Source organism: Nerophis lumbriciformis, linkage group LG15 (assembly GCF_033978685.3).
Source record: "Nerophis lumbriciformis linkage group LG15, RoL_Nlum_v2.1, whole genome shotgun sequence".
Lineage (NCBI taxonomy): Eukaryota > Metazoa > Chordata > Actinopteri > Syngnathiformes > Syngnathidae > Nerophis > Nerophis lumbriciformis.
Genome location: NC_084562.2, coordinates 36,852,292 through 36,868,928, shown reverse-complemented (window position 1 = coordinate 36,868,928; position 16,637 = coordinate 36,852,292). Strand labels below are relative to the sequence as shown.

At 42.9% G+C, this 16,637-nt stretch overlaps 1 protein-coding gene across 1 annotated transcript in view; it reads left to right on the top strand.

The window, feature by feature from the left end:
* The window catches only part of LOC133616089 (multiple epidermal growth factor-like domains protein 10), a 572,792-nt gene that overhangs the window by 418,059 nt on the left and 138,096 nt on the right, over positions 1–16,637 (top strand). Inside the window, exons 10-11 of the mRNA XM_061975174.2 lie at positions 6,408–6,620; positions 15,439–15,613. Coding sequence (XP_061831158.1) covers positions 6,408–6,620; positions 15,439–15,613 — 388 coding nt within the window. The remainder of the gene's footprint in view (positions 1–6,407; positions 6,621–15,438; positions 15,614–16,637) is intronic.

Sequence of the window (16,637 nt, the reverse complement as noted above, 5' to 3'; positions counted from 1 at the left end):
ACCTGAATAGACCTTACCGGGAAGGCTGAGGAGTGTGATCCCACGATAGTTAGAACACACCCTCCGGTTCCCCTTTTTAAAGGGGAACCGGAGTGTTCATTTGTCTCGTTACGCTGGCAAATGAATTTCTGTCACGACAATATTCATGCCTTGCACTATCAGGTTTCTTGATGATTGCCACCCTTGTTAGTCTACTGCAGGGGTACCCCAAACTTTTTGACCCAGGAGCCACATAGTATATATATATATATATATATATATATATATATATATATATATATAATTTGGTCTTGTCTCCCTTAATTTCACCCTATGTCTTCTACTTTCTTTTTTATATATATATCTATATCTATATATATATATATATATATATATATATATATATATATATATATATATATATATATATATATGTATGTGTGGGGAAAAAAAATCACAAGACTATTTCATCTCTACAGGCCTGTTTCATGAGGGGGGGTACCCTCAATCGTCAGGAGATTTTAATGGGAGCATTCGCATACCATGGTTTATATAGGGCACAGAGTGGGTGGGTACAGGCTGGCCTAGGGGCGTGGTGATTGGCTCATGTGTTACCTAGGAGGTGTTTCCGTCTATGGCGGCATGCTGTGACAATTTCGCTGCGCTTGTTGAGGGATGACAGGTCTGGACGGTAAATAATAAACAGTTTCTCTTTCAAGCATAGGTTGCATCTTTTATTACCACTATTGTAAGGTGTGCTGGATGCAAGAATTTGCCATGTTATTGAATATTCAACATTATTGTCTTTGAGGTCCCAAATGTGTTTGCTGAGTTCTGTGGTATTTCGCAGGTTTTTGTTCCTGAAAGAAGCCTTGTGATTGTTCCATCTGGTTTTGAATTCTCCCTCGGTTAATCCTACATATGTGTCGGATGTGTTAATGTCCTTGCGTATTACCTTAGATTGGTAGACAACTGATGTTTGTAAGCACCCCCCGTTGAGAGGGCAATCAGGTTTCTTTCGACAGTTACAGCCTTTGGAGTCGCTCTGTCTGGGGGCCGACGGCTCATTTGCAATTGTTTTGTTGTGGTTTGAGATGATATATATATATATATATATATATATATATATATATATATATATATATATATATATATATATATATATATATATATATATATATATATACCCTCCTGCTCTGGTCCAGCTTCGCCCAACTCCAAATAATTCCAAAAATTTAATAAAGTCAAAAACAGATAGGGAAACAAGAGAAGTATCCCATATTTTTCTTTTTAAAGGAAATATGTACAACAGATATGGGCATCTCCATCAACAATATGATTTGCTTGAGCAGCTAAAAAAGAAAGAAAGTGTGACATCCTGCAGGCTGGATTGTGTATGCGTAGCATGGGTGCGTGGCCTTTGAGGGTCAGAGAGGGTTTTGGCACAACTTGCAATGATTGTGTTAATTAAATAAGAACTATTTTGTATGATCATTATTAGCATTTATCAAATCTATTATTCATCTTTAAGTTTGAGACTGGCTGTCAAACAATCATTTTTTAATTAGCTTTATAACACTTTTGAATTGTAATCACAGTAAATTGCTTGCTTCAATGAAGTTTAAAGAAGACTCCAGTATTTGGACACAAATGCAATTGTATTGTTAGAATGTCATATGCGAACATTTTTAATTGTTTTACTTGAATGTGCATTATTTATTTGCCCAAAATTTGATAACAGTTTTATCTAAAGTCCCGTTGAGATTTATTTTGGAGACAGAAAAGTAGAAAATCATCATACGTCCCATTTCACAATTAATTCTTTTTTTTTTTTTGTTTTTTTTGTTGTTGTCCTGTCCAGCTTCTCAGGCAAATCATATAGTTGATGTAGATGCCCATATCGGCTGTTCAGATTTACTTTACAAAAGAGAAGTGTAGGATACTTCTCTTGTTGACGTATTTGTATTTGACTTTATCAAATGTATTTATATTATCATTTGGTGCAGCCGGGCCGGAGCAGGAGTGGATAGAAAGAGAGAAAAAAAGAAGACAGAGGGGGAAATTGTGGGGACAAGAGGGGGATTACACAGAGAGACAAAAACAACAACAGCAAACACAACAACAATAGAGCAACATCAGCAAATACGACATGTACAAATATGATGGTAGAAGTGATAGCAAATAAGCAGTTAGAGAAAATAAAAAATAATACAGAAATGACAATGAGCATTATTACACTACAAATGGATCAATACAAATACCAATAGAAATAGCGCTATTGATAATGAACAATACCAATAATTTACCTCTATTATCAACAGTGTTGGGTTAGTTACTGAAAACCAGTAACTAGTTACAGTTACTAGTTACTTTATTTCAAAAGTAACTCAGTTACTAACTCAGTTACTTACTGTGAAAAGTAACTATTTAGTTACTTCTTTTTTTTCTTCTTTTTTTAAAAATCTCCCATTAATGCCCTTTTAGCCTTCATTTCAGTACTGTTATTGCACTGGAGAATAATAAAATCTGTTGATCAACTTGACATGCATTTTTATTTTCCTTTTAACATAATGAAAAACAGTGCAACATAAAAAGGCATTTCTCCTTTCTTTAAACTTGGACCAATGACCATTAATAAAAAACAACTTAAAGTGCAACATAAGAAAGCACATCATCTTCCTTGAAAGATAGGTAGTGAAATAAAGCCTGACATCTGGAGTGATGCTGCTGTCTTCTACACTTGGAGCCATGGATTGTAGAATCCTTGTTTTCGGTGGCAGGATCATTGACACAGATGGTGAAGTTTCAGTGCTCAGTAGAGATGTAACAGTTTTGAGGGGTTTAAGCACCTGGAGGACCTCCTCTGCCACTCTCACATCATCATCAGAGAGGGTGATGATGTCTTTCACATTTGTCTTCAGGGTGTTGTGGGTCAATGCAGAGTACCGTATTTTCCGCACTATAAGGCGCACCGGATTATTAGCCGCACCTTCAATGAATGGCATATTTCATAACTTTGTCCACCAATAAGCCGCCCCGGACTATAAGCCGCGCCTACGCTGCGCTAAAGGGAATGTCAAAAAAACAGTCAGATAGGTCAGTCAAACTTTAATAATATATTAAAAAACAGCGTTCTAACAACTCTGTTCACTCCCAAAATGTACGCAAATGTGCAATCACAAACATAGTAAAATTCAAAATAGTGCAGAGCAATAGCAACATAATGTTGCTCGAACGTTAATGTCACAACACACAAAATAAACATAGCGCTCACTTTCTGAAGTTATTCTTCATTCGTAAATCCTTCGTCTTCGGTGTCCGAAGTGAAAAGTTGGGCAAATTTACGATCCACTGGCAGATGTTGGCGTCGTCTGGCGCTGCCTCCTCGTCTTAGTGAAGGTGTGTTCGCCTTCTGTCATCCATTGTTCCCACGCAGTTAGCAGTCTAGCTTCGAATGCCCTGTTGACACCAATATCTAGCGGCTGGAGGTCTTTTGTCAATCCACCCGGAATGACGGCGAGTATTGAATTAAGCGCGTAAGCGTGTCTCTCAATGTGCTGTTATGAGCTAGCAAATATAACAACTACACTACCCAGCATGCAACGATAGTGACGAGCATGCGCGGTAGCCCTGAGAAGCGTTGTATGCTGGCAGTTAGAATGTGGTTATGAGCACGCTGTGAGTAAACGTTGAGAACTCAGTTAACACGCCTCGTCTGCATTATTTATAATTAGACAGACAACACACTTAATAGGAGCCATTTTGGGGTCTTTACATAAACACACAAATGGAAATGAAACGTCACATATCCCAGCATGCACCGCGCGCTTCTTCGTCATCCACTGTTCCCACGCAGTTAGCAGTCTAGCTTCGAATGCCCTGTTGACACCAATATCTAGCGGCTGGAGGTCTTTTGTCAATCCACCCGGAATGACGGCGAGTATTGAATTAAGCGCGTAAGCGTGTCTCTTAATGTGCTGTTATGAGCTAGCAAATATAACAACTACACTACCCAGCATGCAACGATAGTTACGAGCATGCGCGGTAGCCCTGAGAAGCGTTGTATGCTGGCAGTTAGAATGTGGTTATGAGCACGCTGTGAGTAAACGTTGAGAACTCAGTTAACACGCCTCGTCTGCATTATTTATAATTAGACAGACAACACACTTAATAGGAGCCATTTTGGGGTCTTTACATAAACACACAAATGGAAATGAAACGTCACATATCCCAGCATGCACCGCGCGCTTCTTCTACGGGGAAAAAAGATGGCGGCTGTTTACCGTAGTTGCGAGACCTAAACTTTATGAAAATGAATCTTAATATTTATCCATATATAAAGCGCACCGGGTTATAAGGCGCACTGTCAGCTTTTGAGAAAACTTGTGGTTTTTAGGTGCGCCTTATAGTGCGGAAAATACGGTATATAGCTGCCTGCTGCTCCAACACATCATAAGTGGAGTTCCACCTCGTTGGTACATCATGTATGAGCTTTAAGAGTAGTCAGCTTTAGCATTTCTTGCTTTGTCTTAAACACATGAGCAGCTGTTGTGCTTGGGTGGAAGTAGGAAACCTCCTTCCTGATCCTCCCAAGGAGGCGCTCCATCCTATTGACTGAGATGTGATGCCAAATTCACTACATGTGCAAAGCACCTATCTGTGGTCCCAGTCCTGCCTCATTCACTGCATTTATTTGATTCGTGGCATTATCACGTGTGACTGGGATATCTTTATCTTCCATTCTTCCACTCCTTGTGTCAGTACCTGCGCAAGGTGACTCTCGTAGAGGGGGCGTGTCTTCTCATCTCCTAGTCTGCTGTGATGAAGTGAGCGCGTATAGTTCCCCTGGACGTCCACCCGTCTGTCGTGAGCGCAACAGATGATGCTCGGGATAGTTCATCCACAACTTTTTTGTACTCCTGCTCATAAAGATCTGGCACAATCTTATCGCTGAAGTGGGTGCGCGACGGGGTGTCGTAACGTGGCTTAAGCACGTTCAGCATGTATTTAAAACCCTCGTTTTGCACAACGGAGTCTGCACCTATAAACACACCGATTCAATGGCGCAGGGCGTTTTCAAGCTCCTCCGTTACTCCGCTCGCCATGACCGCGCTGTGTGTGGACTGAACGTGCCAACAACTTTTTTTTTTTTTGATGAGGTGGCGACTTGCCGCCTTCCGACCGAATGCAGCTGAGATAGGCTCCAGCACCCCCCGCAACCCCAAAAGGGACAAGCGGTAGAAAATTGGATGGATGGATATCAAACCGCGGATCACATGTGTCCCTCCCCTCCCCACACACGCCTCAATCAATCAATCAATCAATCTTTATTTATATAGCCCTAAATCACAAGTGTCTCAAAGGGCTGCACAAGCCACAACGACATCCTCGGTACAAAGCCCACATACGGGCAAGGAAAAACTCACCCCAGTGGGACGTCGATGTGAATGACTATGAGAAACCTTGGAGAGGACCGCATATGTGGGTAACCCCCCCCCTCTAGGGGAGACCGAAAGCAATGGATGTCGAGTGGGTCTGACATAATATTGTGAGAGTCCAGTCCATAGTGGATCCAACATAATAGTAAGAGTCCAGTCCATAGTGGGGCCAGCAGGACACCATCCCGAGCGGAGACGGGTCAGCAGCGCAGAGATGTTCCCAGCCGATGCACAGGCGAGCGGTCCACCCCGGGTCCCGACTCTGGACAGCCAGCACTTCATCCATGGCCACCGGACCTGTGCCCCCCCCCCCTCAAGGAAAAGGGGAGCAGAGGAGAAAAGAAAAGAAACGGCAGATCAACTGGTCTAACAGGGGGGCTATTTAAAGGCTAGAGTATACAAATGAGTTTTAAGATGGGACTTAAATGCTTCTACTGAGGTAGCATCTCTAATTGTTACCGGGAGGGCATTCCATAGTACTGGAGCCCGAATAGAAAACGCTCTATAGCCCGCAGACTTTTTTTGGGCTCTGGGAATCACTAATAAGCCGGAGTTCTTTGAACGCAGATTTCTTGCCGGGACATATGGTACAATGCAATCGACAAGATTGCATTGTGCTTTTCTTCTCTCCGGCGTGTGACAGAGGAAGATTCAGAAGAACGACACCGCAGCGCTTGTTTCTAGTCGATACTAAAAAATAACGTAAAATAACGCAGTAACGCATCATGTAGTAACGGTAACTGAGTTACTGGATATAAAAAATAACGCGTTAGATTACTCGTTACCGCCGAAACTAACGGCGTTACAGTTAATTTGTAACGCGTTAGTCCCAACACTGATTATCAACAATGCAGTTGTTTAAATGCAACAATACATACTATTAATTATGTATTAACTATTAAATGTATATATATTTTGGAGTTTCTAACTCATTTGGAATTGTTAATTACTTGTGTTAATATAACTTATTTAAATGTTGCATTCACACAGGTGCCAAGAGGAGTGTCCAGTTGGTACCTATGGACCACAGTGTGCTCATAAATGTGACTGCTGGAATGGAGCCAAGTGCTACCACATCAACGGTGCCTGTCTTTGCAGCGAGGGCTTCAAGGGTCCAAGCTGCCAGGACCGCTTTTGCCCAGCTGGCTTGTATGGACTGTTTTGTGACAACGACTGCCCCTGCAAAACTGCAAACACACTCAGGTGCTCAAACACATGACATTATACATTAGATACCGTATATGTGTGTTCTCTTTCAAACCTTGCTCAGTATCTCCATATGTAAAGGTACCTTCTGGCATGACCAATCACAGAAAGCCGCAACGTCTATCCTGAGACCAATTGTCTTTGACATACGGGGCAGGCCCAACCTCTTATATAAACTACTGATGTGTGCATATTACCGCCAGAGGAACGATAATTATCGCAGTTGTATATTAACTTTTGTTCGATCAATAATTCCCAAAATCAAACACAAACAGATCCATCATGCACTGCCTCTGATGTTGTGCATTATGTCAGTCTTTACAGCTAGTGGCAATTTTTATACCACAGTGCTTTTAGTTTTATTTAAAGGTAAAACTACATTACAAGCAATATTAAACACTGTTTGCTATAAATTGTGTATGTATGACAATTTTCCTCTAAATACAATAATTTCAAAATTCTGGTACGACAATTTCTCATTTACCATATCTGGGAAGGGCCGTCCTTGTGGGATGTTTCGCTGGGCTGAACTTTTTAAATCACCACTGCATGAGGGGCATTCTTGAGCTTTAGTTGCATGGGTGTAGTACTTCTTGCTGCTAGACCTGCGGCATCATCTCAGTCGTACGGTGTCCCATGACTCTCTGTATCGGCAGAAACCCACAGCTGTTCATTTCTCAGCAATTTGAGAAGTTGGAGTATGCTGAAATGATAACGATGAAGACTTTAACATTAAAATTATGTGAAGTTTGACTCCTACTTCACTGACGACCTCCTTAAAGTTTTGCAATCCATCAGAAATATCAGGCATAGAGATGCGCGGATAGGCAATTTATTTCATCCGCAACCGCGTCAGAAAGTCGTCAACCATCCGCCATCCACCCGATGTAACGTTTGATCAGAACTGCACCCGCCCGCCATCCGCCCGTTGTTATATATCTAATATTAATTAAAAAAAAAAAAAAAGGGTGAAAACTACGCGAATTGCACCTTGTGCAGACAAGATTTTTCGATCGGACACGGAGGAATTAGCGATGTAAAAGACCACGTTGGGACAAAAAAACACAAGTCTAATGCCGTTGCTAGCGATACAAGTGGAAAACTTTCAACGTTTTTCGTCGCCCAAACAGATTCTTTGGATGTGATAAATGCCGAAGTTTTATTTACGGAGGCAATAATTGAGCATGGACTTCCAATCGCACTGGCTGATCACATGGGACAGTTAATAATGTAATGCAACCTTTAAAAATCATTACGCGGTGATCGCGATCCCAAAAATAAACTTTTCTTGCATGATAATGTCCAGAAAAATTTGCTTTATATTACTATAGAGTCCTTTTAACGAATGAGTTTGATGGTTTATCACAAACCTTAAATGAAATTCCATGGCCACCGTCCTGCTCTCTATATCAACCAGGGTGAGCCCCACCCCTTTCGTGAGCGCACTGCGAAAGCGGACGAGGCGGGGTGTCGGTGCGGTGGGCGCGGTAGTGACCCTGGACGTGCGTCGGGCCCTTCTCGCGGATCGCCTCAGCTACGGCTCCCGGTGGGGCCCTCTCGGGGGAAGGGGCCTCGGTCCCGGACCCCGGCGAGGCGTCCCTTCTCCGCTCCGTAAAAGTGTCCATCTCTTTTCTTTTTTTTTCTTCTGTTGTGGCATATGCAGCAGGTGCCTGCTCGTTTTTCGTATGTGGGTAACAACATTTAACTATGTATATATATTTCCGAATTGGTTTAACTGCCACCCGCAAAAAAAATAAAAAAATAAAAAAAATATCTAATTAATCCGCCCGACCCGACCCGCGAGCGGATAAAATCTTATTGTTTTTAATTTCATCCGCCCGATCCGCGGATAATCCGCGGACTCCGCGGTTGTGTCCGCAAACCGCGCATCTCTAATCAGGCAGCTAAAATGCGCCAAACATGTGGAAGTATGGAGAGAGTGTTTTGCATATATTACCCATCATGCACTGTAATGGATTTATATATGTGTAATTTTAAAGTATATATACAGTACGTGTTTTTACAATGTCCACAATGTTCAATGAGCAGGACTTGTGTTATGTGCGACCGGGTGTTGACTTTATTTGTTGGTTGTAGTTTAGAAATTTGTTTGGATTGGGTCATATATATTAATGCTGTGCTAGAGGGACAAGCGGTAGAAATGGGATGGATGGATGAATCATCTTATCCATCCATCCATCCATTTTCTACCGCTCTTCCCTTTCGGAGCCTATCTCAGCTGCATTCGGGCAGAAGGCGGGGTAACATTCACACTCACATTCACACACTGGGGCCAATTTAGTGTTGCCAATCAACCTATCTGTCAATTCAATTTTGTGTTCGCCGTTGATTTTAACAATGCTCACTGGAGGGCGGTATTGATACTCCAGTGCCTGACATAGTAGACCATGTGCGGTAGAGATGCGCGGATAGGCAAATATTTCATCCGCAACCGCATCAGAAAGTCGTCAACCATCCGCCATCCACCCGATGTAACGTTTGAATAGAACTGCATCCGCCCGCCATCCGCCCGCACCCGCCCGTTATATCTAATATAGACGATGCAAGGCATTAGTGAGGCACCTGCCAACTACTCCGGTTTTCCCGTAATTCGTACGGTTTTCATCAACCTATTCCGGGTTACGGGTGCAGTGATAAAAAAATACGGTTTTTCATTAATTAAAAAAAAAAAAGGGTGAAAACTACGCGAATTGCACCTTGTGCAGACAAGATTTTTCGATCGGACACGGAGGAATTAGCGATGTAAAAGACCACTTTGGGACAAAAAAACACAAGTCTAATGCCGTTGCTAGCGATACAAGTGGAAAACTTTCAACGTTTTTCGTCGCCCAAACAGATTCTTTGGATGTGATAAATGCCGAAGTTTTATTTACGGAGGCAATGATTGAGCATGGACTTCCAATCGCACTGGCTGATCACATGGGACAGTTACATGTTTGTAATGCAACCTTTAAAAATCATTACGCGGTGATCGCGGTACCAAAAATAAACTTTTCTTGCATGATAATGTCCAGAAAAATTCGCTTTATATTACTATAGAGTCCTTTTAACGAATGAGTTTGATGGTTTATCACAAACCTTAAATGAAAGAAGTCCTTTGTTCGCACCATGCACCATGTTCGATGTCCCGGTTTTATGACTGTCGTAGACGTACACAGCGTCGCAGCTCTTGCAACTCACGTAGCCAGCATTGCTGTCATCCTGATTTACAACCTCATAAAAACGAGTCCACGCTGAACTTTTCTGGCCTTTTTTTCCCCTGGTCTTTAGTATTCCCTTTTTTAGTTTGTCGCGTACCACGTTTGCTGCCGGTGTTGCCATTTTTTTTTTCTTCTGATGTGGCGTGCTGCAGGTGCCTGCTGATAAATAATTGCCTGTTTCAAAGAGTGCTGCTCGTTTTTCGTATGTGGCTAACAACATTTAACTATGTATATATATTTCCGAATTGGTTTAACTGCCACCCGCAAAAAAATAAAAAAATAAAAAAAAATATCTCATTAATCCGCCCGACCCGACCCGCGGCGCGGATAAAATCTTATTTATTTAAATTTCATCCGCCCGATCCGCGGATAATCCGCCGAATCCGCGGTTGTGTCCGCAAACCGCGCATCTCTAATGTGCGGACTATCGCACCCATGGGCCAATCTTCTTGTTTAAATGAATGGGTTATACTTGTATAGCACTTTTCTACCTAAGCGCTTTTACTATTTCCACATTCACCCATTCACACACACGTTCACACACTGATGGCGAGAGCTGCCATGCAAGACCCTCACCACGACCCATCAGGAGCAAGGGTGTCCTACTTGCCTTGTGTGGCGATGTGGACGCAATGCTAGGGAATGTCCGCTGATGCACCCTACAGGAAATGATATATGGGGACGGGCTGGCCCCTACATTCAAGACAATTGGTTTATCTCACGATAAACATGGTAGCATGGGGGCTCCAGTGATTGGTCACCAATGAGATACTTCACTCGGTTCTCAGAGAACCGAGGTTACCCAGAGAAAGTAACCTAACATTCATAGTGTTTTAAATGCAAGAGCCCATTTGATTATGGTGGAAGCTTGTTCCACGAGCATCTCATAAATAAGAATTTTAAAGGGAAGCCAGATATGTGATGATTAAATCCAGAATTCAGTGATGAATAGGAGGTCAGTTTATTCATGATACGTAGGAAAGGCACAAAAAGAAATGAATTAGATTAACGGCAGGAGCTTTTTACATCAATAATGCTGCATCAGGAATAACTAGCTCAAGGACATTTTGACAGGACTGACGGGAACTGAATTGTTACTTTTTTTCCCCCAAGACAATACAAAACCTACATATAGAGACACACTCCTTAATCAGAAAATACTTTTATTTTGGATGAACCACATCAAAGATTGTGAGCCAGCAGGACTTAACTAACATCAGTGACTTTCGAACTCACAAATGTTGAACAAGAATCCTCACACATACACACAACATTGTTTAAAAAGTATTTTCAGAAGACTGTAAGCTGTTGCAGAGGTGAGGGGAGACCAACAAACATCCATCCATCCATCCATCCATCTTCTTCCGCTTATCCGAGGTCGGGTCGCGGGGGCAGCAGCCTAAGCAGGGAAGCCCAGACTTCCCTCTCCCCAGCCACTTTGTCCAGCTCCTCCCGGGGGATCCTGAGGCGTTCCCAGGCCAGCCGTGAGACATAGTCTTCCCAACGTGTCCTGGGTCTTCCCCGTGGCCTCCTACCGGTCGGACATGCCCTAAACACCTCCTTAGGGAGGCGCTCGGGTGGCATCCTGACCAGATGCCCGAACCACCTCATCTGGCTCCTCTCGATGTGGAGGAGCAGCGGCTTTACTTTGAGCTCCCCCCGGATGACAGAGCTTCTCACCCTATCTCTAAGGGAGAGCCCCGCCACCCGGCGGAGGAAACTCATTTCGGCCGCTTGTACCCGTGATCTTGTCCTTTCGGTCATAACCCAAAGCTCATGACCATAGGTGAGGATGGGAACGTAGATCGACCGGTAAATTGAGAGCTTTGCCTTCCGGCTCAGCTCCTTCTTCACCACAACGGATCGATACAGCGTCCGCATTACTGAAGACGCCGCACCGATCCGCCTGTCGATCTCACGATCCACTCTTCCCTCACTCGTGAACAAGACTCCGAGGTACTTGAACTCCTCCACTTGGGGCAAGATCTCCTCCCCAACCCGGAGATGGCACTCCACCCTTTTCCGGGCGAGAACCATGGACTCGGACTTGGAGGTGCTGATTCTCATCCCAGTCGCTTCACACTCAGCTGCGAACCGATCCAGTGAGAGCTGAAGATCCTGGCCAGATGAAGCCATCAGGACCAAATCATCTGCAAAAAGCAGAGACCTAATCCTGCAGCCACCAAACCGGATCCCCTCAACGCCTTGACTGCGCCTAGAAATTCTGTCCATAAAAGTTATGAACAGAATCGGTGACAAAGGGCAGCCTTGGCGGAGTCCAACCCTCACCGGAAACGTGTCCGACTTACTGCCGGCAATACGGACCAAGCTCTGACACTGATCATACAGGGAGCGGACCGCCACAATCAGACAGTCCGAAACCCCATACTCTCTGAGCACTCCCCACAGGACTTCCCGAGGGACACGGTCGAATGCCTTCTCCAAGTCCACAAAGCACATGTAGACTGGTTGGGCAAACTCCCATGCACCCTCAAGGACCCTGCCGAGAGTATAGAGCTGGTCCACAGTTTCACGACCAGGACGAAAACCACACTGTTCCTCCTGAATCCGAGGTTCGACTATCCGGCGTAGCCTCCTCTCCAGTACACCTGAATAGACCTTACCGGGAAGGCTGAGGAGTGTGATCCCACGATAGTTAGAACACACCCTCCGGTTCCCCTTTTTAAAGAGAGGAACCACCACCCCGGTCTGCCAATCCAGAGGTACTGCCCCCGATGTCCACGCGATGCTGCAGAGTCTTGTCAACCAAGACAGCCCTACAGCATCCAGAGCCTTAAGGAACTCCGGGCGGATCTCATCCACCCCCGGGGCCTTACCACCGAGGAGCTTTTTAACTACCTCAGCAACCTCAGCCCCAACAAACATGTTCTTTCTTTTTTGACATACAGAACAAGAACATTTGACATGCCACAATGCTTGAGACAAGTGAAATAGCATACACAAGTCACACCAGGCAGTAATAAATGAACACTGGAAGCTATACCTAAAAGGTCTAAATAAATACACTCAGTAGGTATACCATTACATAAGTTCCAATTATAGTTACTTATATAGCTCAAGTTATCAGCCACCCGAAGACGTATGTGGAGAACCAAAACAGTGGTACTTCGGGATACAAGTTGAATTGGTTCTGTGACGCAGTTTGTACCTCAAAAAACTGGTACATCGGAAATCTAATTTTGAAAAACAGCATCACCAATTGAAATGAATAGAAATTAATTTAATCTTGACCCCCAAACACCATAATTTCAATAACTTTTAGATAATAAATATTGGATAGTAATAAAATAAATGGAATGTACTACAAACAAGTACAGTAGTTTTATAGAGTGATGTCATAATAATGTGCCGCATTTACCTTGGAGAGTGGACTTGAGTACCGTATTTTCCGCACCATTAGCCGCACCTAAAAACCACAAATTTTCTCAAAAGCTGACAGTGCGCCTTATAACCCGGTGCGCTTTATATATGGATTAATATTACGATTCATTTTCATAAAGTTTCGATCTCGCAACTTCGGTAAACAGCCGCCATCTTTTTTCCCGGTAGAACAGGAAGCGCTTCTTCTTCTACACAAGCAACCGCCAAGGTAAGCACCCGCCCCCATAGAACAGGAAGCGCTTCTTCTTCTACTGTAAGCAACCACCCGCCCGCGTAGAAGAAGAAAAAGCGCGCGGATATTACCGTACGTTTCATTTCCTGTTTACATCTGTAAAGACCACAAAATGGCTCCTACTAAGCGACAAGGATCCGGTTCATGAAAAGACGCAATCTCTCCATCCGCACACGGATTACTATTTCACAGCAACTGATATTCCTGTGAACCGCACTGTGGATACTGTGGATACAACGGGAGCACGTACGGTGAATATTCGCACCACAGGGAATGAGAAGTCGTCCTTCACTGTGGTTCTAGCTTGCCATGCTAATGGCCTGAAACTTCCACCCATGGTGATATTCAAAAGGAAGACCTTGCCAAAAGAGACCTTTCCAGCCGGCGTCATCATAAAAGCTAACTCGAAGGGATGGATGGATGAAGAAAAGATGAGCGAGTAGTTAAGGGAAGTTTACGCGAAGAGGCCGGGTGGCTTTTTTCACACAGCTCCGTCCATGTTGATATACGACTCTATGCGCGCCCACATCACAGATAGTGTCAAAAAACAAGTGAAGCACACAAATACAACACTCGCCGTCATTCCGGGTGGATTAACCAAAGAACTCCAACCGCTGGATATTGGTGTCAACAGGGCATTCAAATCACGACTGCGAACGGCGTGGGAACAATGGATGACCGAAGGCGAACACACCTTCACTAAGACAGGCAGACAGCGCCGGACGACATACGCCAACATCTGCCAGTGGATCGTAAATGCCTGGGCAGATATTTCGGTCACAACTGTGGTCCGAGCTTTCCGGAAGGCAGGATTCACAGAACTGCTGGACAACAGTGACACTGACTCCGATGACTTCGACGAGACGGAACCGGCCATTTTGGATCCCACATTTGCCCAACTTTTCAATTCGGACACCGAAGACGAAGAATTCGAAGGATTTACGAATGAAGAATAACTTCAGAAGGTGAGCGCTATGTTTATTTTGTGTGTTGTGACATTAACGTTCGAGCAACATTATGTTGCTATTGCTCTGCACTATTTTGAATTTTACTATGTTTGTGATTGCACATTTGCGTACATTTTGGGACAGAGTTGTTAGAACGCTGGTTTTTAATATATTATTAAAGTTTGACTGACCTATCTGACTGTTTTTTTGACATTCCCTTTAGCGCAGCGTAGGCGCGGCTTATAGTCCGGGGCGGCTTATAGGTGGACAAAGTTTTGAAATATGCCATTCATTGAAGGTGCGGCTAATAATCCGGTGCGCCTTATAGTGCGGAAAATACGGTACTTCATATTTTTATGGATACATGTCTACCATTTAAATTTTATTTTAACACCTTTTGTTGGCGTTATATACTCGTTCTGCCTCAGTATGGTGCAGACCAGGAGTGTGACGCTCAAACTATCTCTCCAAGTCAGCTCCACTAAGGTTAATCATGTTTGGAATTATTTACTGTATTTCATTAATTAGAGGAATATCATCCAGTTCTTCTTCTCAGCACACTCCTTCGCACTCTTTGTCTTTGTTCCAGTATTTGGTAAACAAAGTTTTCTGGCTATAAGCTAATGCTACTAACTAGGACTGGAAGTTCTGGTTTGGATCTGGTGAGGTTCACTGTGGCATTTGCTATGCCAATTAGCGGTGAAGAGGCGTGTTGCCCAAATATTTGCTCACAATAAAAACATAACTTTGTCACACTTTTGCTGTCTGCTTTGAGTGAGCTCCTAAAAGCAGATTGGTACAGTCCCTAATTATTATAGTCCGTGCAATCTTTGTGTCCTGTGTTCATATTGTCATGCTATCACTGTCACAGAACTACAGTCTGTGAGGTTTTACCTTCTCAATATCGATCAAGATTATGGATTTTAACACATTGTGATCATGTATTATGTTTAATTCCTGCACTTGACAAGGTATTTTTTTATCAACCTTGTACTTACTATGCTTGTTCCCAGCTGTCACCCTTTGTCAGGAGAATGCACCTGTGCAGCGGGATGGACAGGATTGTATTGCAATGAGACGTGTCCATCAGGTTACCACGGTGAAGCCTGTAAAGAATTGTGTGCTTGTGCCAATGGAGCAGATTGTGACGGAAGCACTGGAGCATGCATCTGTGCACCAGGATTTATAGTAAGTGTCAACATGGGCCTATATTAGGTGTTAAAGGGGCTGTTTGCAACATTTACACAGTTGCCAAGAGGGCGCCAACTTCCCATTGTATTTCACACAATTATATCCTGCCATCTCACAACTTCTCGTACATAATGACATAAATACAAACACACGTAACACATAATAATAATCGCAATTTTGATAGCTACGGTTAGCTGTCATTGAATGTATATTCTATCATACATACCCTTTATTTATTGAATCAAAGATACTAAAATTCCGCGACATAGTGAATTTGCAAACAGCTAAAATTATACACAAAGCAAACTATAACCTGCTACCCAAGAATATACAACAATTCTTCTCAAAAAAAAAAAGGAGAAATATAATCTTATAGAAAAATGTAATTTAAAACATTTGTATGCACGTACAACACTTAAGACCTTCAGTATATCTGTGTGTGGAATTAAATGATGGAATGGATTAAGCAAAGCAATCAAACAATGTACTAATATGATCCACTTCAAGAAACTCTTCAAACTTAAAGTGGTTACAAAGTACAAAGAAGAAGAACCATGATAAACATTCTGAATGTATTTCATCCATCCATTCATTCATTCTCAAAATAATCTTACTCATCTCATCATATGAAATATAACTTACTTCACCAATTATTATTTATTTATCTATTTTTATTGTGATTACTTATGGAGTATATTGTGAATAAATTGAGAACAGGAAGTGAACAAAAGGTTTAGCAACTGTTATGTAAAAGAAAAGGGGTAGGATTAAATAAGCTCTGTTTCTTCCTACTCCTTTTCGGAACATGTTTAAAAGAGGAACTGGAAATTGTGATGTATTATGTTGTATGCTTGCATGTTCGAAATAAACTCAAACTCAACTCAAATCATAACAACAACACGACTACTTTTGTATGTGTGCACACACTCCCTGCGCGCACGTGTTGAGGAGGTTGACGTAAACACCAATCATTTTATCCGGGCAGGTAAAAAAATGTATAACATAAACTTGCAGTTGTGAA